We start from the raw sequence: 23,562 nt of genomic DNA, 5'->3' as shown, positions 1-23,562 counted from the left end.
AACTGGTTGTAATTTAAGAAGAACATTTAATTATACAAATTTCCAGCTTCAGTCTGATGAATTTAAAGGTGTGACAAAAGGACTTAAAAATGTTATTCGAGACATATCCCTTTAGACTCAAAATTATTTAAACTTTATTATAATTGATGTAGACTAGTGACCACCATTTTAGCTCCATCAATATTAATTCAAGTAGAAAGATAGATTGAAAAAGAATTAATGTGGTCAATTACCTAATGAAAATAAACATGAATCCAATAGTTTTTCTGCAGAATCATGGAGTAATATTCCATTTTAGGTTATCCAACAGAGTTGAAGTTTCAATTTTCTTTAATCGGATTCCAAGTTCTCGCATCTGCTAAATTTGGTGGAAGCAAAAGAAATGTTAAGAGGCCGTTATGTTGCCACTAAATTTATTTTATCATGATTTCCCTGTTCTTTTCTCAAAGCACATTTTCTTTTCAGTTAGGGGCACCCAGCTTTGAAGCTCTCAATCTCCATTCAGAATATCACTATTAGACTCAAATGTTACATCCAAGGTTTGACGAGACTGTTTATCCCTGAAGCCAAATATTGGAAACTTTTTTCCAAGATACTCATTTCATGCTATCAAGACCAAAATAAATCTTTAAGAATTAAACTAGCTCATAAGTAACTGCTTAGATCAAGGCATCCAATGCATAGTATATGAAGCAAACCATGCAGATCACTGTCAAATTCAGCCTTAGTATTTGGGATATATTCTGTTATTTAGTATTTTGTGCTGTTCACATTCAATGATATTCAGGACAAACTCGTGACTTCAGGTATCATTTGTACATCTGGAGGCATGATAATTAGCAGAAGCATGTACTTAAAATTCAGACAAGGATCAATGTACTGTAGAATTCACCCAAGGGCACCTTTGTTTTAAAGGAACACCATGATCTTTTCAGCTATTTGTCTACAGGTTGCCTGTTTCAGTAACTTTAATAGTTTTTTGTTAATGAATTAGAATTAATTTCCAGGTGACAAGTTTATATGTTGCTTAGTGTTATCATAGCACTTTAGACCTACACTTCTGCTCTTTGGGCATACAGTGGTGGGTTTACACAAGTTGGAAGAGCTCCTGATGGGTAGCCAAATTGACAATTAAATTAGGCCTAAATAGCCTGTGGAAGGGGTTGTTTCTACTGACTGCTCATCTTCTGCCTGCATGTACTTGGTGAGGGAGCACATTGTGTCCACCAACACTCTAGGCCTCAAAGGTGGGCACTTCAGTACTTTACCTCGCAATCCAACTCCATTTTGATCCATGCTCCCTAACTAGACGATTTGCACTGGGCTTAATGGACTTGGTGTGTAAATATCCAACAGACTATACAAATTATTTACTGGTGCCAGGTAGTAATTTTAAAAAGGCCCCAAAGTGGTTAGCACTGCTGCCTCATTGCACCAGGGATTAGATCTATTCCAGCCTCAGGTGATTGTCTATATGGACACATTCCGAGTGTTACAGTTTGCTCCCAAATTCCAAAGGTGTGCAGGTTAGATGGAACGGCCAAGGGAAATGCAGGGCTATGGGGATAGGGTTGGGGGAAATCTGGGTAGGATGCTATTTGGGAGGGTCGGTGTGGACTTGACAAGCCGAATGGACCTGCTTCTACATTGTAGGGTTTAAGAGTTGATGATGAGGACAAGAAATTTCAGTTGTGTGTAAGCTCACTTTGGGATAAGAAAAAAAAAGTGAACATGGTCATGGCAATTTTAATGCCTGAAAATGTTCAGCAAACCCCATCGAAGGCTTGCCATTTTTCAATTTGTCTGGCCATGAACCCACCATTAACTTACTTCTAATTTCCATAATTATCTTTGAATATCAATTCACAAAAATTGAAATTTGATTGACTAAGAACCTATTCTGCAAACCTATGTAGAGAGTAAAACCCAAGCATTTTTAAAAAAAATTGTGAACCAATTTCTAAAAAAAAGGACGCAAACCAGTTTTATCAAGAACAAGTTTATAATGCACATTACATTTAAATAGTTCGGCTAGTCAAGATGTTCAAATTACTTTAGGAAAACAAAATGCAATACATACAATAAAGAACAAAATTCCAGATGAATGCTGCAGTGTAGATTTGCAGACAAAAGCAAATGCATAGAACTGCACCAAAATTTAGGATAACAACATACTCAAGAAAAAAAAACCTATGATTCATTACAAATCAAAAGAAAAAGCTGAGTGTAAAGGTTTCTTATTCAAATATTGATTTTATAAAAAAGGAAAAGAAAGGATGTACTGAGTTCACACTTGCCACCCTCGCATGGCTCTTCTCCCTGCTCTATCAGCATATTTTATACTCACTATGAAATGAACTGAATTGTAGTACTGATCTCCATCATTTTGATACCTGAATCACATTTGCCTCTCCAACTGAGGAAGAGATAGCAGTTCTTGAAACTGTTCAGACACAGGCACTTTAAGGTGACATGCAATATTGTTTGCAAGTTCAGCTTATTACACTAAAAAGGGTGTTGAAGAACAAGTAAATTTACTGATTTTAGTTACAACCTTTAACTACAAACTTTTATAACATACACGTATACAAGGATTATCCCTTCTTCCTCCCCTAAAAATATTTTATATATAAAAGGTCTGTAAACCTTTTGTACCAATTCAAAAGTTAATTTATCCCAAATGAACATAGGAAGTGAATAATTAGCACTCAGGAAGATTGTGCAAATCTACAGTATTTCAGCAGCAATTCTCAAACAAAAACAAAAAGGTAGAAATAGCATGCCCTAAAGCAGTGTGAAACACATCCCAGTAAGATTTAGCTCATTAAAGTCTGAACTAAGCAGTATAGCCTTGGTTATACAAGAGCACTAGTTTTATTATGAAGGAGGTGGCTCTCATTTAAAAATGAGGTTCAGCAACCATGGTAGTAGGGGAAAAAATTCAAATGTTGTAGACAGAGATAGCAATCCTTCATGATCACAAGAATCACATTACCAATTGGTACAGTACACAGATTATCCTGCTGTTTTGATAATCATTTTAAAAAGATCTTCAAAACAAAGTCAAACATGCCCACCCATTCACTTACTGGAGGCCATGGTCTGTGACTGACAAAAGGGAAAAGCTAATTTGGGTGACTAAACACATCCAAAGACTTTGAGGTATGTATAGACAATGTCCAGGCATTCAAACAAGTGTACAGACATACAAATAACCCATCTACGCAACCCTCTAAAATAGTCTGCCCCACATGTGGCAGGATCTATAGATTCAGTCTTTTTGGAACAGACTGAATTGCAGTGGCAACAAGGCTGTCGAAAATGATCCTCATTTCCCTCAACTGGAGGGAGTTTGTTCAAAGCAATGTACTTTGCATTAAATGTTCTTCTCCCAATTCTAATTTACACCAATGCCACACAAAAATGTAGCAACACTTGACGATTTTTCCATTACTCTGACAAATCAGTCAATCTTGTAAGCTCCCTATTTGTAATGATCTGTGATCAAGAATTACAGGAAATCTAAATCATTGTACATGAAGCAAAGAAAGAAGGCCGAAAAAGGCAATTAGTCTAATTTCCAAGGTTCAGAAGTTGACTTGATAATTTAAGATATACAACAATTGATATTCACAAAGCTTCTATAGACTTTGAACTCTCATTTCCTTTCAAATGGAAAAGTTCAATTACCAATATTAAGCAATTTGAGCAACCATTTCCCTCAGGTAACTTCAAACATTAAGAGATCGATGGAATGTACATAGAATTCTTATTTTCCTCTATATAGAGATTTTAGACTTTAAGTTTGGTCTAATAAATGTATCTTAGAAGCATTACCGGAATTCTTGGTAGGACATTAGTGCTTTGGCTATAAATCATATCCTTTGAGAACCAGGACATTTTGGAAATGTGAAGTTCTGCTAAGGGATATGTAACAAAGTGTTGTGACTTTATATCACCACATATCCCAAAACCTTTATACGGTCACCAAAGTGAGACTTTGTGAATCATTTTCAACTGGATGACATGAGTATACAGTTTGTAGAAACAAAGTTAAATGATTTTCAAGAAAGTGTGCGCAAGGCTTGAGGCTTTGTGCAAAGCTATTGCTCTAGAATAGAATCCACTCAACATAGGGCTGTAAAATTATACAGATTAAAAACATTTTCATACCAAATGTGGTCTACATGGTAGTAGATGTCAGCTAGATCTGAACTATCCAAATAAATTTCAGAAGTCACATTCATTAGATAAATTTAGGTGTGTCTGAAATCAAGCAGTAGAATTACTACAAACAAAAGCAAATCAAAAGTAGCATTTAATACCTCTTAATGAATCAAAAAATAGATTTTTAACATTTGTTTTGCCTAATGGTTTACATTTAAAGCTTTTAAGTCAAAAATGACTTGCTCTAATGGTATACACTATTTTCTAATGATAGTTGCCAGATCTTGATGAAATTTGTTGGCTTTTCCCTAAGTTTAGAGCTTGGATTACCTGACATGTTTCCCCCCCCCCACCCCACCAGTCACACTTCTCCCTCCGCTGCCAAACAAAACATTGCCCACTGTTTTCAGGAAAAAACATTACTAGAAGCTAGAAATGAGGACATCTGGACCTAGAAGATTTACAACTGATCTATTTAAGAACTCAAAAACACAAGCCTGATCTCAGATCTATTCTCCCCACCCCTCAAATTCTAAAAACAAAACAATGTTACAAATGGATTGGTTTAGAATATTGGGGGAAAAAAATAGATGCAAGCCAGTGTGTCAATGCTCAATTAACATACTTCATTCAACATCAAAAAATAAAAATCATTCACCACTATCAATAACAGACTTACAACCAACTGTGCTACACCAATGCTAAAATTTAAGTGTTTCCAAGCAGAACACAATTGTGATGACAATCTACTTAAAGGATTGTTTTCACAATTTTAATAGAATTAGTACAAAATTTGCAAATTAGACTTTACTGAAACCATATAGTGTAAACATAAGTATATGGTTTAAACCTAGCATCAAGCATGGCTTATCATTTAAACATTTAAATATTTTGACAGGAGAAAGGGTTTCAAAGCATTAGAAGCTGGTATTATGCTTCAGGTTTAGTCTGCAGGATCTTTGAAAATACTCAGTAAACTTACAGTCAAAGTAGCCAGTAATTCACAAGCTTTCCAAATGTAAGCAATTACTTACATGGTGCTACATCTGTAATTACTTCCGTAAAGGGAGCAGAAAGAGTCAGGACTTAAAGATCGCAGCAAAAGAAAATATGGGAACTGGAACCTGATCCAATAAATAGTATATTTCTATCAAAATTTTAGATATGGTTTTGAGATTTATAAAATGTAACATAAAAATGTTAAGTGCCAGTTTCCTAGAAATTCATGTAAATCCAACATTTTTATATTTAAAAGTTATCCAAATTAGTTTTGGCAGCTGCCTGACACATACATTTCAGGTAATCTCAGACATGCATGGATTTGTCTGCATTCAAAAGAAGGCTTAAAATTTCAAAAAAGGTTATCAAAATAATAGTGGATGTCACAGGAGAAAAAAAATTACAGCAAGATTTTCCTCCAAACTCTGTCTTCTTTGTGTCATCACTGCACAAGTACTGCCAGTTTTTACCAAATACCTTATTTGTAAAATACTTTTACTCAAATGGAAGTGAAAACAAATCCATCCAGATTTTGTATCTACTATCCATCTAACTAGAAAAAAAAAGTTAGAAAAATCTACCCAATAACTGAAACATATATGCCTGCTCAAATAGGTGTATGCAGACAAACATCTTACACTCAAGAAAAACAATGGATCTTGGTAAATGCTGCCCAGAGATGGATTGTGAACAATTGCAAAAGTGAAATGAAGGAATTAAAAACAAATAGCTAAGCAGTACAATTCACTGTTACAGTCCTTCACTTTTACTATGCACTCAACCTTCAATACACTAGGTTGATAATCTGCATCCTATAGATTTGCCCTCCCCCCACCCCCCCACAGAGAAAAAACTCCCACACAATTGTTCTTGCAGATTTCAATGTATATTTTTTTTAAAAAAACATAAATCACTGGTCCAGAAGGACATCATTCCTCAAAAAGAGACAGAAACAAGTTATTGGCTGGGGTACAAATTCAAGACAGAGTGATAAAGCATTACTTACGAATACTGGTTATAATTAACTGGATTGATGCAAGAATTAACAGATCACTCTGCATCAAAAACATTTCTGCTATCTAATAATTTAGAGCAATACAATAAATGTAATTTTCAAGCTAGAGGGGATAAAAAGGGTCACATTTTAACCACACCAAAGCAAATTACCCACATGTAATACCAATTATTAGGTTTAACATTCTGGATTTAATGGACTGCTTTTCACACTACTACCCTCCCCTAGTTTTATATAGCAGCAACTCAACTTGGTGGAGACAAGGAGTTTTACAAGTTGATGTAAAACTGTTACATCATTCTATATAAAAAGTGTTTATAGAAAAACCTAAGTTTGCAAAATGTTACAGCCTTTAATAATAATTAAATACATTTTCCGCTGACAGTCAGTGATGCACTATCCACATTGCTTGTCCCAAAGCGGTGAGAACAGATTCAAGTAGATTCTGATCAGCTGTCCATAAGTTTGCTTTGGAATGTGCCATATATAAATCAAGGAGCAGTGGAACAAGTTCAATAACATTTGTTAGGCACCACTATTATTTTAGCTCAGTGCCAATCAATTCCAGTTGACAACCCCAATATTTTAATGTCAATAAAGTACCACGTCACTTAAAATTAGACTGACTAAATTTACACAGCTGATTCATATTGTGTGTCTTTGCTTTTTGCAGGATTGCTGCAAGTCTCATTTCTTTGAGTCCTCATATTGGGATGTTCAGGAGATTCCCTGATGACCTCAAGAGAATGAGTGGATGGAGTTTCCAACTTTAAATCACTTGAGGACTTCTCACCATTACCGCAACACTGCTTTAAGGCACACTGAGTCTTGCATGGCAGTTCACAAAGGGAAATACGTGATTCAGAGTTTACTGAAGCAAATTCCGGCTGGATGGTTGTGGCATGGATTCCTTCATCATGGAAAAAGTCTTTAATACGTTTTGCTACATCCATGTAAGCAGTTGGATCACGACATTTAATATGGGCGGTTGCAATAATTCTACTACCAGCTAACTGCCAGACATGAAGCTCATGTACAGCTAGTACACCTTCCAAGTTGCGCAGCTTCTCATTTATTAACTCCATATCTATTTGTTTAGGGACTGTTTGTAACAGAATAAGAGCAGATTCCTTCAGAAGAGGATACGTTGTGTACAACAAAATACATACCATAATACAACATAAAGTGGGATCCAAGAACAACACCCAACAGGGTCCAGCTTCTGGAATGTTTTTACTATTTTCAGATATGTTTGACTGTGTGCCATTTAGATGTTCTCGATCAACACAATGATCATGTAAACACTTATTAATGCATGGGCCATTTTCAGGACATGGGTTCCAAATGAAGTAAAATATCAGTGCATTTACCACCACTATGACAGAGCCCAGGGCATCTCCCAACACATGAAGGAAGACACCACGCATGTTCAGTTGCGATGCAGAGTCACCTACATCTCCAAATTCATCACGATGGTCATCAAGAACAGAAATTCCATTCAGTTGTAGACCTTCCATACTATTGTCCCTCAGTAGATCTATAGCAAAATAAGAACAGTATTAGACAAAAACATTGATATTCTTTAAATGTACAATATTCTAATTTTAAAATTTCACTTTCTAAATTTACATTTTTGATCTTCCCAAGGCTGGAAACGAATCCAGATTCCTGGTGCTGAGAGGCAGCATTGCTAACTACTTAGTGAATGTACACTAGACACTGGCTATGAGTGAGGCAATGAACATTCAGTGTGACTTGTCTCAGGATTGTCCCTATAGGATACATGTACAAACATAACCCATTCATACTCAATACAGGTAATTTACCTTTGAGCTTGTTCCATCATTCAGGGATATCATAGTCAATTTGCTAACTAATTCCATATACTGATCCTGGTCCTGCATCCATCTGCTTTAAATTGAACCAGTCAACACATATCAGTTAGAGAGCGAGAGCGAGAGCGCCACAGATTTTTAAAAACCATTTCATGCCCAAAAGGTTCGAGGGCAGAGTTGCAGGAAATGAAAAAAGAGATGTGATTGAGGACATTATTGATAACAAGGGAGGGGAAATTACAGTCCTTGAAGTAGGAAGACTTACTTTGCAGCATTTCCCATTTACTAAAGTCTACTGTTGATTTTTTTTTCCCTCTCCCTTCCTTTGGCAAGTAGCCCTCTTCCCCTTTTGGTATATAAAATCAATTCCAACGCTATTATTTTAGAACATAGAACATAGAAGAATACAGCGCAGTACAGGCCTTTTGGCCCTCGATGTTGCGCCGATCCAAGCCCACCTAACCTATACTAACCCACTATCCTCCATATACCTATCCAATGCCCGCTTAAATGCCCATAAAGAGGGAGAGTCCACCACTGCTACTGGCAGGGCATTCCATGAACTTACAACTCGCTGAGTGAAGAACCTACCCCTAACTTCAGTCCTATATCTACCCCCCCTTAATTTAAAGCTATGCCCCCTTGTAATACCCGACTCCATACGCGGGAAAAGGTTCACACTGTCAACCCTATCTAACCCCCTAATCATCTTGTACACCTCAATCAAGTCACCCCTAAACCTTCTTTTCTCTAATGAAAACAGCCCCAAGTGTCTCAGTCTTTCCTCATACGATCTTCCTTCCATACCAGGCAACATCCTGGTAAACCTCCTCTGCACCCGTTCCAGTGCCTCCACATCCTTCCTATAGTATGGCGACCAAAACTGCACACAATATTCCAGATGCGGCCGCACCAGAGTCTTATACAACTACATCATGACCTCAGGACTCCGGAACTCAATTCCTCTACCAATAAAAGCCAGTACGCCATATGCCTTCCTCACCGCACTATTTACCTGGGTGGCAACTTTCAGAGATCTGTGTACATGGACACCAAGATCCCTCTGCTCATCCACACTACCAAGTATCCGACCATTAGCTCAGTACCCCATCTTTTTGTTATTCTTCCCAAAGTGAATCACCTCACACTTAGCTACATTGAATTCCATTTGCCACCTTTCTGCCCAGCTCTGCAGCTTCTCTATATCCTGCTGTAACCTGCCACATCCTTCCTCACTGTCAACAACTCCTCCGACTTTCGTATCATCCGCAAACTTGCTCACCCAACCTTCTAACCCCTCTTCCAGGTCATTTATAAAAATGACAAACAGCAATGGTCCCAAAACAGATCCTTGCGGAACACCGCTAGTGACGGCACTCCATGAAGAAACTTTGCCATCAACTACTACCCTCTGTCTTCTTCCATCCAGCCAATTCCTAATCCAAACCTCCAATTCACCCTCAATGCCATATCTCCGTATTTTCTGCAGTAGCCTACCATGGGGAACCTTATCAAACGCCTTACTAAAATCCATATATACCACATCTACCGCTTTCCCCTCATCAACCTCCTTAGTCACCTTTTCAAAGAATTCAATAAGGTTTGTGAGGCACGACCTGCCCTTCACAAAACCATGCTGACTATCCTTGATCACATTATTCCTATCCAGATATGCATAAATCCTATCCCTTACAATTCTCTAAGACTTTGCCCACAACAGAAGTGAGACTCACCGGCCTATAGTTACTAGGGTTATCCCTACTCCCCTTTTTGAACAAGGGAACCACATTTGCTATCCTCCAGTCTTCTGGCACTACTCCTGTAGACAAAGAGGACATAAAAATCAAGGCCAATGGCTCTGCAATCTCCTCCCTTGCTTCCCAGAGAATCCTAGGATAAATGCCATCAGGCCCAGGGGACTTATCTATTTTCACCTTTTCCAGGATTTCCAACACCTCTTCTCTACATACCTCAAAGCCATCCATTCTACTTATTTGTGACTCAGTATTCACATCGACGACAATGCCCTGTTCCTGAGTAAATACTGAAGAAAAGTATTCATTCAGTGTCTCCCCAATCTCTTCCGCCTCCACACGCAACTTCCCACTACTATCCTTGACTGGACCTATTCCTACCCTAGTCATTCTTTTATTCCTAACATACCTATAGAAAGCCTTAGGGTTTTCCCTAATCCTGCCGACTAAGGACCTTTTATGTCCCCTCCTTGCTGCTCTTAGCTCTCTTCAGGTCCTTCCTGGCTACCCTATAACTCTCAATCGCCCCAATTGAACCTTCACGTCTCATCTTGAGATAGGCCGCCCTCTTCCATTTAACAAGGGATTCCAATTCCTTATTAAACCACGGCTCCCTCGCACGACCCTTTCCTCCCTGCCTGACAGGTACATAATTATCAAGGACACTCAATAGTTGCTCCTTGAACAAGCTCAACATATCATTTACACTCTTGCCTTGGAGTCTACTTTTCCAAGCCACACATCCTAAGTCATGCCTCACCGCATCATAATTTCCCTGACCCCAGCTATAACTCTTGCCCTGTAGTACACACATATCCCTCTCCATCACGAGAGTAAAAATCACCGAATTATTTTAAACTCCTTTCACTGACATTGTCATTTTATTAATTTACATGTTTCCTCATTTTACAGCAGATGTCAGGTGATAGGAGAATTGGAATGTATATACACCTTTTCAAAAAAGGAAATTATCTATTTTGGATAAAAGTAGATTACCTGAATAGTGATAAATTGGGGAAGGGATGATGCAGAGACCCAAAATGTGTGATGCACCAGTTACTAAAAGTAAGCAAGCATTCAGGTGCAGCTGGCAATGAAGGCAGCAAATGGAACATTTGTCTTCAAAGCAAAAGTACAGAAACAAGGATGTCTTGCTGTAGCTGTACAAAGTATTAGTGAGATCAAAACTGGTGTTATGTGCAGTTTTGGTCTCCTTATCTTGGCCTATTGAGATAGTGCCGTAAAAGGTTTACAAAAGCGATTCTGGGATGGCCAGACTGAAGTATGAAGAGACTGTATCAGTTAGGACTTTATTCGGTAGAATTTGGGGTAGGGGCAGGAGAATGCAATCTCAGAAACCAATTAAATTGTAACAGGTTTAGACAGGGCAGATGCAGAAAGGAGGCTCACAGTGATGCAAAGTCCAGAACCAGGACTCACTTGCAGAAGTGGCAGGCCTATTTGCACAAAAGAGAAATTTCTTCACCCAGAGTGGCGAATCGGTGGAACTCTCTGCCACAGGAAGTTGATGAGCCAAAACATTGAAGACTTAAGAAAAATGTTGCGATAGTTCTTAGGACTAAACGGATAGTGGATAAAGAGTTACGATTGTACTGAACAGCAGAGCTGACTCAGTAAGCCAAATGCCTATGCATTTCTTATAACACTCCATTGCATTCAATCATGGTATTCAATAAATGTTCAAATTACAAAAAGGCTGTTAATTATGTGACTCATTAAATCCAAAAGGCACGAAGGAGCCATGTCACAAGATACTGTTGCATAAAAATATCTTGAATTCTCAAATTCAGACTTTTTCCTGACATACGCTTGTCCACTTATCCCAGTCTGTGTTAAAGTTAATCCCAACCTCCACAAAACTACATACTTATCAATCTCCACATTTAATCAGTCAGTCACTTTATCACAGCTAACAGATGGCTTATACACTATTCTGCATTCAAAACATTTTGAACAAAATTAACCTCATTAAGAGGGCTGTTTAAATTATTTTGATAGATTACAGCCTACACTTCATATTCCCAAGCAAAGATTTCACTATCTGCTTACCTCATGATATCATCTTTATCTCTGAAGTGATTTCAATCCTTTATGACAGATTTTTCCTCCCATCATTGCACATCCCCACCCCCAGTGGACCTTATAACCTGGAATATTTGGAGTATTATTTTTAAAATAGCTGCAGTTTTAATAAAAAAAAAGGTACTTCTACAGTACTGTTAGATATAAGTTAGAGGAACAAACAATTTGGCCTTTCAATTATTTTCCTTTAATCAATGAGATCAGGATGAATCTACATCTCTAGCCTACTTTATTTTGTACTTTTGGACAGAAAAGTTCTATTGACCTCAGACTTAAAGCATCAACGGAGCTAGCAACCACTACTTTTGGGGCAGAGTTCCATACCCCTTCCCACTAAACTCATTTCAAAAGAACATTGTCTACTCTAACCAGAGACACCCAGATAATATTCTGCAAATGGAGTACAGCAAAAATTTACAAGATCAACATTTTTTTTCCCCCAGTTCCAAAGAACGTGGCCTAACAGCAATGAAAGAACAATAATAAACACATTCATGTCAGTTGGGCACTTCATTTTAGATGCTACTGAGCTCAAGTGTTGATACAGTGCACAAATCAAAGTTAGTGTATTGTGGAGATCAGCATAAGGCACTTAGAACATAGAACAGTACAGCACAGAACAGGCCCTTCAGCCTGTGATGTTGTGCAGAGGATTAATCCTAATATAAAACAAAATAACTTACCTATGCACCCCTCAATTCACTGCTGTCCATGTGCATGTCCAGCAGGCACTTAAATGTCCCCAATGACTCTGCTTCCACCACCACCGCTGGCAAAGCATTCCATGCATTCACAACTCTCTGCATAAAAGAACCTTCCTCTGACATCTCCTCTATACCTTCCTAACATCTTAAAACTATGACCCCTCGTCTCAGTCAATCCTGCCCTGGGGAAGAGTCTCTGGCTACTGACTCTATCCATGCCTCTCATTACCTTGCATACCTTGATCAGGTCACCTCTCTTCCTCCTTCTCTCCAGAGAGAAATGTCCGACCTTAGGCAACCTCTCTTCATAAGGCAAGCCCTCCAGTCCAGGCAGCATCCTGCTAAATCTTCTTTGCACCCTCTCCAAAGCCTCTGTATATTTCCTAAAAAGTAGGGAGACCAGAACTGGACACAATATTCCAACTATGGTCTCACCCGGGACTTCTACAGCTGTAGCAAAACCTCGTGGCTCTTAAACTCAATCCCCCTGTTAAATGAAAGCCAAAACACCATATGCTTTCTTAACAACCCTATCCACTTGGGTGGCAACTTTGAGGGATCTATGTACTTGAACACCAAGATTCCTCTATTCCTCCACATTGCCAAGAATCTGGTCTTTAATCCTACATCCAGCATTCAAGTTAGACCTTCCAAAGTGCATCACTCCGCATTTATCCAGGTTGAACTCCATCTACCATTTCTCAACCCAGCTCTGCATCCTGTCTATGTCACACTGCAGCCTGCAATAGCCCTTGATAGTATCAACAGCACCTCCAACCTTTGTCATCTGCAAAGTTATCAACCTCCTCATCCAAGTCATTTATAAAACTACGAAGAGCAGAGGCTCAAGAACAGAGCCCTCCACTCAACACTGACCTCCAGACAGAATACTTTCCATCCACAACCACACTCTGCTTTATCAGCCAAGCGATTCGGAATCCAGATAGCCAAATCTCCCTGTATCCCATACCTCCTGACTTTAGGAGCGAGCCTACCATAGGGAACCTTATCAAGTGCCTTGCTGAAGTCCATATACACATCGACAGGTTGAAGGTCAAGCAGTATTGTCATCTCCTTGAAGAGCTCCATAAAGATTAGTTCGGCACAACCTGCCCCTCAAAGCCATGCAGACTGTCTTTAATCACACTATGCTTTTCCAAATGGTCATAAATCCTATCCCTCAATTGCTGACCACAGATGCAAGACTGACTGGCCTGTAATTGGGAGAAAGTGAGGACTGCAAATGCTGGAGACCAGAGTTGAAAAGTGTGGTGCCGCCTGGCCTGGCATTGCCAGGGATTTCCAGATTCCCTTTCTTGAAAAGGGAAACAACATTCGCTTCCTTCCAAGCCTCCTGTATGACTCTTGTGCAAAGTGAGGAAGCAAAGATCTTCACCACCAGCTTAGCAACCTCCTTTTTCACTTCCCAGAGCACCTAGGATACATCCTGTATCCTGGGGACTGAATGTAAATTTTTGGTGAACAACACATCAATTTTATCAATCTTAATCTGTTCGAGCCCATATCCCAGCTCCTCAAAGTTTTCATTCACAACAAGGTCCCTTTCCTTAGTGAAAACAGAGGCAAAAAAAAAAAAAAAAAAAAGACTTTCAGGGCTTCTCCTATCTGCTCAGGCTGCACGTACAAGTTCCCTATGCTATCCCTGATCTGCTCTACTTTCTCCCTGGTCACTCTTATTCTTCACGTATGCACTTGCTGCAGAACACAATTTCAATGATTCTACTAGCTAAATCATCTGTAGGAGGAGTGTGATTTGGCTAGCACGTAGCCAATGGTGACCCTCAGGATAGTGAAGATTGGAAATTCTATGATGGCAATGCCATTGTATACCAGAGGGCAGGGGTAATGCGATGGTCTGACACCACACATTACAAAAATGCATTTGTGAAAAATATTTCTATCCACTGAATCATAGGATGGTGTGTGTTGTAAACCAGTTAGTGCCAGTGTTCTGCAAAAGTAATTCAGCTAATCCCACTCCCTTATTCCCTGAAAGAATTCTGGGGCAGGGGAACATAACTGTCATGTCTGGAAAAGAAAGTTACTCAATTAGGTCCATTCCTCATACCTCACATTATGGATCATCCAAACTACTGTAATTTCAAGTAGAACTTTAGAAAGCAGTAATTGAATAGAAGTAATCCAATTGGGAATTATTCACCAGAACACAAGATAGGTGGGAAAGCAAGTAGTGAAGTAGATGCAAGGAAGCTATATGAAGATAGTTTACGTGAGTGGGCAAAGATGTGGCAAATACAATATAAATGTGAAAAAACATGAAACTATTCATTTTGGCCAGAAGAATAAAAGAACATATCTAAATGAGGAGACATTGCAGAGCTTGGAGATGCAGAGGAATCTAGGTGTCATGTATATGGATTGCAAAAATGCTAATATGCTGATACAGCAAGTACATTGTTTCAAAGGGAATGGAATGAAAACAAAAATGCTTCAGTTAGACAGAACAGATCTGAATTACTGTCTATAGTACTGGTCACCTTAGAGGACATAAATGCATTGGAAGCAATTCAAAGACAGTTTATCAAATTAATATCTGGAACGTGCATGCTCTGAGAAAATTAAACATGCTGGGCTTGTAACTGGTGGAGGTTGGAACATAAGAGACGACTTGATTGAAACGTATCAGATCCTGAGGGATGTTGACAAGGTAAACATTCCCATTTGAAGGATCTAAAATGAGGATTCATGGTTTAAAAAAAAAGCAGACTGCCCATAATAAATAGATGGATGTAAAAATCTTTTCCCACAGAGTAGCAAGGTTAGATCACATGGAATACAGGGAGAACTATCCATTGGATATGCAACTGACTCAAAAGATAGAAAAGAGGGGCTGACAGTGGAGGGTTGCTTTTCAGACTGGAGGCCTGTGACCAGTGGTGTGCCACAAGGATCAGTGCTGGGTCAATTGATTTTAATCATTTATTAAAAATTATTTGGATATTAGCATATGAGGTATTGTTAGTAAGTTTGCAGATGACAAATTCAAAAAGGTGTAGAGGACAGCAAAGAAGGGTACCTCAGTACAATGTGATCTTGATCAGATAGGCCAATGGAACCAAAAAGAGTGGCAGATGGAGTTTAATTTAGATAAATGTGAGATGCTGCATTTTGCAAAGGCAAATCAGGGTAGGACTTACACATCTTAATGGTAAGGTCCTAGGGAGTGTTGCTGAAGAGAGACCCGAGAGAGGCTCATCGTTCCTTGAAAGTGGAGTCACAGATAGTGAAGTCAGCGTTTGATATGCTTGCTTTTGTTGGTCAGTGCACAGAGTACGGAGTGGGGAGGTCAAGTTGCAATTGTAGAGGACATTGGTTAGGCCACTTTTAGAACACTGCAAGCAATTCTGGCCTCCCTGCTAATAGAAAGCATGTTGTAAAACATGAAAAGGTTACAGAAAGGATTCGCAAGGATGTTACCAGCGTTGGAGAGTTTGAGCTGTAGGAAGAGGCTGAATAGGCTGGGGCTATTTTCCCTGGAGCATTAAAGGGTGACCATATAATTGTTTATAAAACCATGAGGGGCATGGATAGAATGGAATAGCCAAGGTATTTTCCCCCAGGTAGAGTGTCCAAAACTAGGGGCATAGGTTTAAAAGGAAAGAGGAGAAAGATTTATAAAAAGTGACCCAAGGGACAACTTTTCCCATGCAGAGGCTGGTGCATGTGGAATGAACTACCAGAGGAAGTGGTGGGGCTGGTACAATTACCACATTTAAGAAGCATCTGGATGGGTACATGAATAGGAAAGGTTTAGAGGGCTATGAGACAAATCCTGGCAAAAGGAACTGGAAGATTAATTTAGGATATCTGGATGTCATGGACAAGTTAGATCAAAGGGTCTTTTTCCATGCTACACAACTCTATGACTGACTCTACGAGTTAAGACTCTTTGAAATCAGTTTGCATCACCTTTTCAGGAAAAAGGTCTTTAAAATATTTTTAAAGGCAGAGATGAGTGGATTACTTGTAAGAAAAGTGGGAAAGCTTTAGGGGGTAGGCAGGGATAGGAATTTGAGGTTACAATCATATCAGCCAGGGTCTTGAGATGATGAAGCACATCCCTAAGTGCTGAACAACTAGTTTCTGATCCTTGTTCATATATTTGTATTATGAAAACTGTTTGCAAATCTTATCAGAAGACGTTAAACAACTAAACTGACTAGAGCCCAACTTCACATGCTAGATTTGTAAGCTGTGTCATCCTGTTAAATATACTTAAAATCAAACCACAAACAGCATGTCTTAAGAGCTTGCAATAATATTATAATGATGTCTGTTTCTGTATTGATTCTGCTAATTTTGTACACTTATGGAATAGAATTTGGGAACAAGTTCTGTAAGTTTCACAGGCAAATCTTTCACATTTGGATTTTATTTATCAAATCAAAAATATGAAGAGTGACATACATTTCATAATTTGATTGCAAAATCATATACAAATTGCCTCAAATGAAAAGTTTTATTAATCAAAAAAGGTACATGTTGTAGCCCAGGGGAGAAAGGGTAGGTGACAACAAGATTGCAGTCATTTACCTACAAAACTAACTTGGTCTACACAAAATGCAACTGTTGTCATCAGGTTCTGGCTATGATTTGGGGACATTAAATAACAACTAGGTCATTCAGGGTATATCAAAAATAACAAAATTGACTGCATATATTTCAAGTATATTCTTGGAATCTGTCTATGATACAACAGTGTGATCAAACTGTTGTGCAGTAGTTCTTACTTCACCCTCTGAAAAAAGGTTAGTCCTTCACTTAATATTCTAACCTGACAAAATCATCTTAGTAAAATATATGGTATGACAGATTTCTATTTTGTCACTTGATAACATATTCAAAACAAAATATTCAACCAAATTAAAGAATAATCAAGTCTGGACATTATAGGTGTTTCACTATTAGTATTAATTTGATTAAAACTAACTGAAATATTTAAGATGAAAGTTACAATTTCATGAAATAATGCAGTACAATGGCACATCAAGATTAGGGCAAAGCTAACATTAGATGCGTTCAACTCAATATCTGAAGAACTGTTACATATGCTAGGTTCTCAAGCATTTGCAAGAAATATATGATACAGCCAAGCAAGCTGTTGAAACAAGTTATTTATAGTTCTATTTCTTCAAAAGACATTACAAAGACTATGCATCCACAAAAGGTTTCTTTTATCTCAAAAAAAAAAAACCAGAGTAGAGATTAGAACTCTTTCAAACTGCAAATTCTTCTCAGTCAGGATTCATGGATTTGAAAGGATGCAGAGAGAGTTCACTCTGCAGGATGATTACAAATCTATGTACTAAAAAAAAACCAAATCGATGTAGGGAAATGTTAATGGAGCACAAACTTTGGCCAGGGGTTAGCAAGTAGATACTTGCATTTTTCAAAAGAGAAAGTTTATTAAAATTTGAAGCAGTGGATAATACAGACTGAGCAAGGGCAGTTTTGGATTTTTCTGGGCTGGAGAGTCTCCAATAACTAAGAATTAGAACCATCTTTAAATGATAAGTATGCTAGCTCCTTATTGAAAGGTGACTGATACATATTTTGTCCTTCTTCTGGATATATTCTTTATTTCACAAATTTAATTTTTAAAAGCATGAATATTTCATATTACACTTGATCAGAAGATGCCAACTCAAATGATGGAATAAATGCATGCAACAGTTTAGACAAATCAAAACATACTGCTATAGTGGAGAATCCTGATTCTATGGAGAATCAAGTACAGTGATAACTGAAATTGTACAGTGTAATAATACTGTGGCATAGTAATGTCCCAACCCCAACCAGGAGATCTGGGTTCAAGTCCCATGTACTCCAGAGGTTTCAGAATCAGAATGCCAGTTGGCATATCAAGTATACACCTACCCTCCAAGAGAATCCCACCTAGACCCACCTCTATCCCTGTAACCCTGCATTTCTCCATGACTAATGAAGCAAGCTTATACATCCCTAGATTGTGGAGGAAACCCACACAGAAATGGTGGAAAATATGCGGAGGAAAGCATGTAGACTACAGGAGTCAGAGACTAGAAGAATCGAACACAGGTCCTCTGTGCTGTGAGGCAGGAGCGCTAACCACTGTGCCACCATGCTGCCCCTAGGTGTCATAACTTCTGACCAGGTTGATTCTAAAATATCTAAACCATAATGATTAGCAGTTCATGCTAGCTTATTCCACTAGTTAAGCCACGTTGTATTTGATCTTCAACTTTCACTAATCTTTCATATATCCTGTCTAAGACGACTGTTTGCTTTTAAAATTTCATACACATTTCAACAACCCTAGGTAGCTGGCTCCACCAGAGTTAGGCTTGCCTTGACTTTATTGAAGATTGTCAAAAGCATTATGAATTTTATGTAAACATCTCTCAAAGTTCAGTTTTCTGCTCTGTTTTGTTTAATTTCTTAAAATGACAACCAACATCTCTAGGAACCTAGCAAATAATTCCACCCCAAAACAAAATAGATCAAAAATGCAATGTTTTAAGTTTCGAGCTCAATAGGTAAAATCTACTCAAGGGTAAAAGCCAGCATGTGACCATCAAAAAGGCGCAACATCTTCTGCGATAGAATAGGAACCCATTTTATGCACAAAACTTTTGCTAGTGTACTGCACAAGAATGGAGATAAGAATATGGTTTCACATTACCAAGACTGATAGAACCTTTAAACATTTCAATAATGAATTTCAGAATATAACGTACACATGAGAAGCTTGCACAAAACATTCATTTGGTTGGAGGACAACTACACAGAGAAGCTAGCAGACATATGGGAGTATGGGTTCAAGAGAATAATAAAAAAGTGACCGAAAGTGGAGGAGTTGTCCAATGATAAAGGCTGCAAACAAAACCAATGAGAAAAACCTGTTGAAATGCTACAGCATGAAGCACAAAAATAGGAACCAGATTGAGTTTTTTTTTTTAAATAAAGTAAGAGTTAAAAGAAGTGTTTAGGAATTATCAAATGGCCTTCGACAAAGTATATCAGACTAATTATATTTTAAAAAGACAGCTTGTGGGATTAGAAGTAGTTATCAAAAGCTATGCAAGGGAAAGGATGAGGATAGTGGTGAATGGGTGTTTTCAGACTGAGTGGAAATCCATTAGTGGTGCTCCATTAACATACATCAGAAAGAGTAACGTATTTAACAGCATGGACTTCAGTACGTAGCTTACCTTTTCAATTTTTTTTTTCTTAAGGTAAAACAAACATTGGAAGTGTAGTAAACTGTAGAGAATAGACTGCCAAACATAAGCACAGCAGATGTACCCTTGAAACAGAAGTGTGAATAACGTATTTTGGTGTAAAGAATTAAAAGAGGCAATAGAAATGGAGAGAGTTTTTTTTGTCTGAGGTTTAATTTTGCGTTTTGTTGCTGGAGTAGTGTTCAATGCTAGGCATCAGTCTTTCAGAAGGACATCAGTACCTTGGACAAAAGATTTACCAGAACAGTACCAGGAATTTGGGGGCTTCAGTTATGCAGAAAGGCTGGATACTGAAACTGGTTTTGATCTTTAGGGTGGAAAAGTACAAGGAAGGTACAAAAGGGGTTCAAAATCCTGGAAGATTTTGATACAAAAAATGAGAAGCTCAGACAGACAATCAGTAGGAACAATACACATTTTTTAAAAAAGTAATTTGCAAAAAAGCACCAAAGGCCTGATGGATATCATAACCAGAATGTACTCCCTGAAAATGGTGGAAACAAAGTTTGATAATTTTTAAACAAAAATTGGGTAAATACTTGAAAACGCTTGTTGAGCTATGAAAGAAGGGAAAGGGGACAAGACTAATTGTATTGTTCTTTCAAGAACCTGGCACACAAACAATGGGTCTGATGCACCTTTCATTCTGTATTATTCTATAAATACAGAGTGGCAAGACAATGCAGTAAGAACAACAAGGTAGAAGGCTCTGAAAATGGGCCAACATCTCAGGAGAAACACAAGCCAATAACACTAAAGTTTGAATGGGAACATGAACCCATGATAAAGAACTTAATCACCACATACCAGCAGCTCCATTATTCAGAAGTGTACGCCACTGATCAATTACATTCTCAAAAAAAAAACCCAAAAGAAACCTTGCACTTAAAATCAGATATTTAAAACAAAATTTGCATTTTTCTCTTTTGTATCATATGCAAAAGATTTCCAAGCACACAAAAAGTTTGAAGTGTACAGTACAATCAATTGAAACCAACTACATATTGCTTGTCCCAGAAAAAGCAATTTAAAAAAAAGTGACCAGTTAATTAATTTCTCAGCCATCAAAAAATGTTGACCAAATCCACTTTTTCCTTTATAGTGGTATGGAATATTTTAGCTAATGTCATGAAGGAAAAGTGGAAATAGAAGAATTCATTGACAGGGTGAAATAACATGATCAGAATGGACTTTGTGAAATAAACACTGACTGCAGCAACATGTAAAATTGAGTTGTAAAACTGTACACAACTGCTATTTTTTTCCCCACTGCCGCCCTGAATCCACAAAAGTAACTCAAAATACATGCAGCTTACATGTACAATTATCCACTAATGTACATTACCATTTACAGATTCTCTTTTGTAATCAATCAATCAGTACGTTGACCAATTTTAAACTAGTTAAATCAGAACATTAAGGCTTAATATCTTGCATTATACCCAATATCAGACGCTGCTGTCACTACAAAGAGTTGGTGGCAGTGACAATATCAATGGTTTATTAATCTACACGCTAGATTTATAATTGAAGGGCATTTGATTGGAGTTAAACTAAAATTCAATTATTAAATCTGAAATCAAATGAAAGTCTAATGAAACCAGGTCAATTATCAAAAAACAAAAATCTAGTGAAATACACAAAGTTAGACTGCGACTTGAAAATGAAGAATGTGCAGGATTATGGGAGAAAGCAAGGGATTAGACAAGAGAATCACTTATTGTTGCTGCACCAACTCTCCAATGAGCCAAATGGCCTCCTACTAAACTGCAATAATTCTTGTGGTCTCATGTCAATCAGATCTTTTAATTTTACCACTGCTCTATCATAATACCAGATGTGCTGTGAATCTTGCATTAGAGCAAAGCAAAATAGTTTCCAATTAAATTTTCTCTGACATGTAATTATCAAATTGGCACTGGAAATTCTGAATACAAAGGCAATGGTTTGGATATGCTGAAAAGTACACAAAGTTTATTCCGGGTTAAAGTCCCACCTGCCAGAGGCTGGTGTCACACTTAACAGGCTGATTTAAAAATATCTACAAATAGGTTGTGCACACCTCACCGCCACCGTCAACTGTGCTGTTAGGGGAAGCAGAATCTGACATAGTACTGGATATTAGCTACAAGCCGGGTACAGTATAAATCGAACCATTAGAAATTAGCCTTTAAATTAAGGCTAGCTGGTTATTTGCGTGGCTTGAGATCATCTCAGTCGTCGTCTGAAGCAAACCATACTGAAACAACGCCAGGTAATGCCACAGAAATAAGATCGCCAGTGAAGCCCTAATAGGTTAAATGTGCTTCCTCCACTGGGAATTTTCGGGCCACAGCGGCCTCGAATTAAATAGAAGTGGCTTGCGGTGCGGGTTCAAATCTGTCATGGCACTTTACTACAAGCAAACGGCGAAAGGACAGACGGAAACGAATGGATCTTTCCACACAAAGAACAGGTTTTGTTTTGTTGAGATTGCAGACCCCGTTCCCAGTGAGCTGGGCACCGGGACTGGCCCCAACATCTGACCAAAAAAAATACACAAAAAAAGGTGTTAGCGTCTAGCGTTGACAAGGCGGGGGAATCCCCGATCGCCACACGTACCGAATACATCCTGCTTGTCGGGGTTGACACCATTGATGGCGCTGCCGCTGACGAGGATGTTGATCTCCTCCTGGTCACGGACGCTCGTCCCGTTGCCGGACAGTTTCCCAGCCTCGGCCCTCTTCTTCTTGCGGAGCCAGTGGCCCCCGCTCTCCGAGCTGGAGTGAGAGTGTGAATGGGAGTGCGAGTGGCCGTGGGCCGCTCCTCCGCCGGCGGCACTGCCGCTGCCGTGGAACATACAGAGCCCCAGGAGGTTGACCAGGAGCCCGGCGGCGCCGACCCCGGTCACCACCAACGCGTTGTGGATCTCCCGCGGCTCGCTGAAGCGCTCGATGGCCTCCAGCACGATGGTGAAGCAGAGCGCCGTCAGGAAGACGGCGTTGACCAGCGCTCCCATCACCTCGGCGCGGATCCAGCCGAACGTGTTCTTCGCGGTCGACTGGGTCTTGGCGGCGAAGCGCACGGCGATGAGGGCCACCACCAGGGCGATGACATCTGACAGCATGTGGAAGGAGTCGGACAGCATGGCCAGCGAGCTGGTCAGCCGGCTCACTACCACCTCCACCACGAAGAAGCCGAATGTCAACCATAACATGCACATCAGGCGCGCCCGGTTCGGCTCGCAGTCCATCTTCCCGCAGTCTGACAGCGAGCGACCAAGAGAGAGGAAAAAAAACAAACGTTCCAAGGAACAAAGGACCGTTTAGCGTTTAAAATAACGGCTAGAATTTAAAACAAAATAAACAGGGTGGGGAGTGGAAGGAGAAGAGCTAAGCCGAAAGTTCTAGAGAATAGAAAAACAGACGTTCCATTGTTTCACCCAACCCGTAACTATGCAGACGCTTACAAAAAAAACTTTTGCACCCGGCAAGTTTTCCTTTCTGCGCACGGTATTTTTTTTCTCTCTCCCTCTATTTCAACACGGGCCCATGTCTCCCCCTCCCCCACAAACCCACCAGACCCAGCCTGTGGCTGAGGTCGATTGGTTGTAGCTGTACAGTCTTTATGCTTATTCGTCAATTCGGTGTCAATCATTTCCATCCCGCCCACTCTGCGCACTGCTCCACCGGGTTGGTTTTTAAAGGCTGGGTTTGCCTTCCCTTCCACCCACCCGTTGTGACA

The 23,562-nt window shown here is 39.1% G+C and overlaps 1 protein-coding gene across 1 annotated transcript; it reads right to left on the bottom strand.

Moving 5' to 3' along the window:
* Positions 1–1,983: 1,983 nt before the first annotated feature.
* slc30a1a (solute carrier family 30 member 1a) lies at positions 1,984–23,436 on the bottom strand. Its single transcript, XM_087991350.1, has 2 exons — positions 22,441–23,436; positions 1,984–7,718 (listed from the first exon to the last, which is right to left on the bottom strand). The coding sequence occupies exons 1-2, from the start codon at positions 23,069–23,071 to the stop codon at positions 6,814–6,816; spliced, it is 1,536 nt and encodes a 511-aa protein (XP_087847476.1). The 5' UTR covers positions 23,072–23,436; the 3' UTR covers positions 1,984–6,813.
* Between the last annotated feature and the right edge of the window lie 126 nt (positions 23,437–23,562).

This window comes from Chiloscyllium plagiosum, unplaced genomic scaffold, assembly GCF_037043375.1.
Source record: "Chiloscyllium plagiosum isolate Xiang-an unplaced genomic scaffold, Cpla_swu_hap1 HiC_scaffold_10, whole genome shotgun sequence".
NCBI lineage: Eukaryota > Metazoa > Chordata > Chondrichthyes > Orectolobiformes > Hemiscylliidae > Chiloscyllium > Chiloscyllium plagiosum.
Note: the sequence above shows the minus strand (reverse complement) of the source record. Positions and strands in the feature narration are given on the sequence as shown.

Coding starts and splice junctions, on each gene's coding strand:
- slc30a1a (XM_087991350.1), bottom strand. CDS start 23,071: ATGGACTGCGAGCCGAACCGGGCGCGCCTGATGTGCATGTTATGGTTG. Junction 7,719..22,440: donor CGACAAGCAGGATGTATTCG/GTACGTGTGGCG, acceptor ATTTTGCTATAG/ATCTACTGAGGGACAATAGT.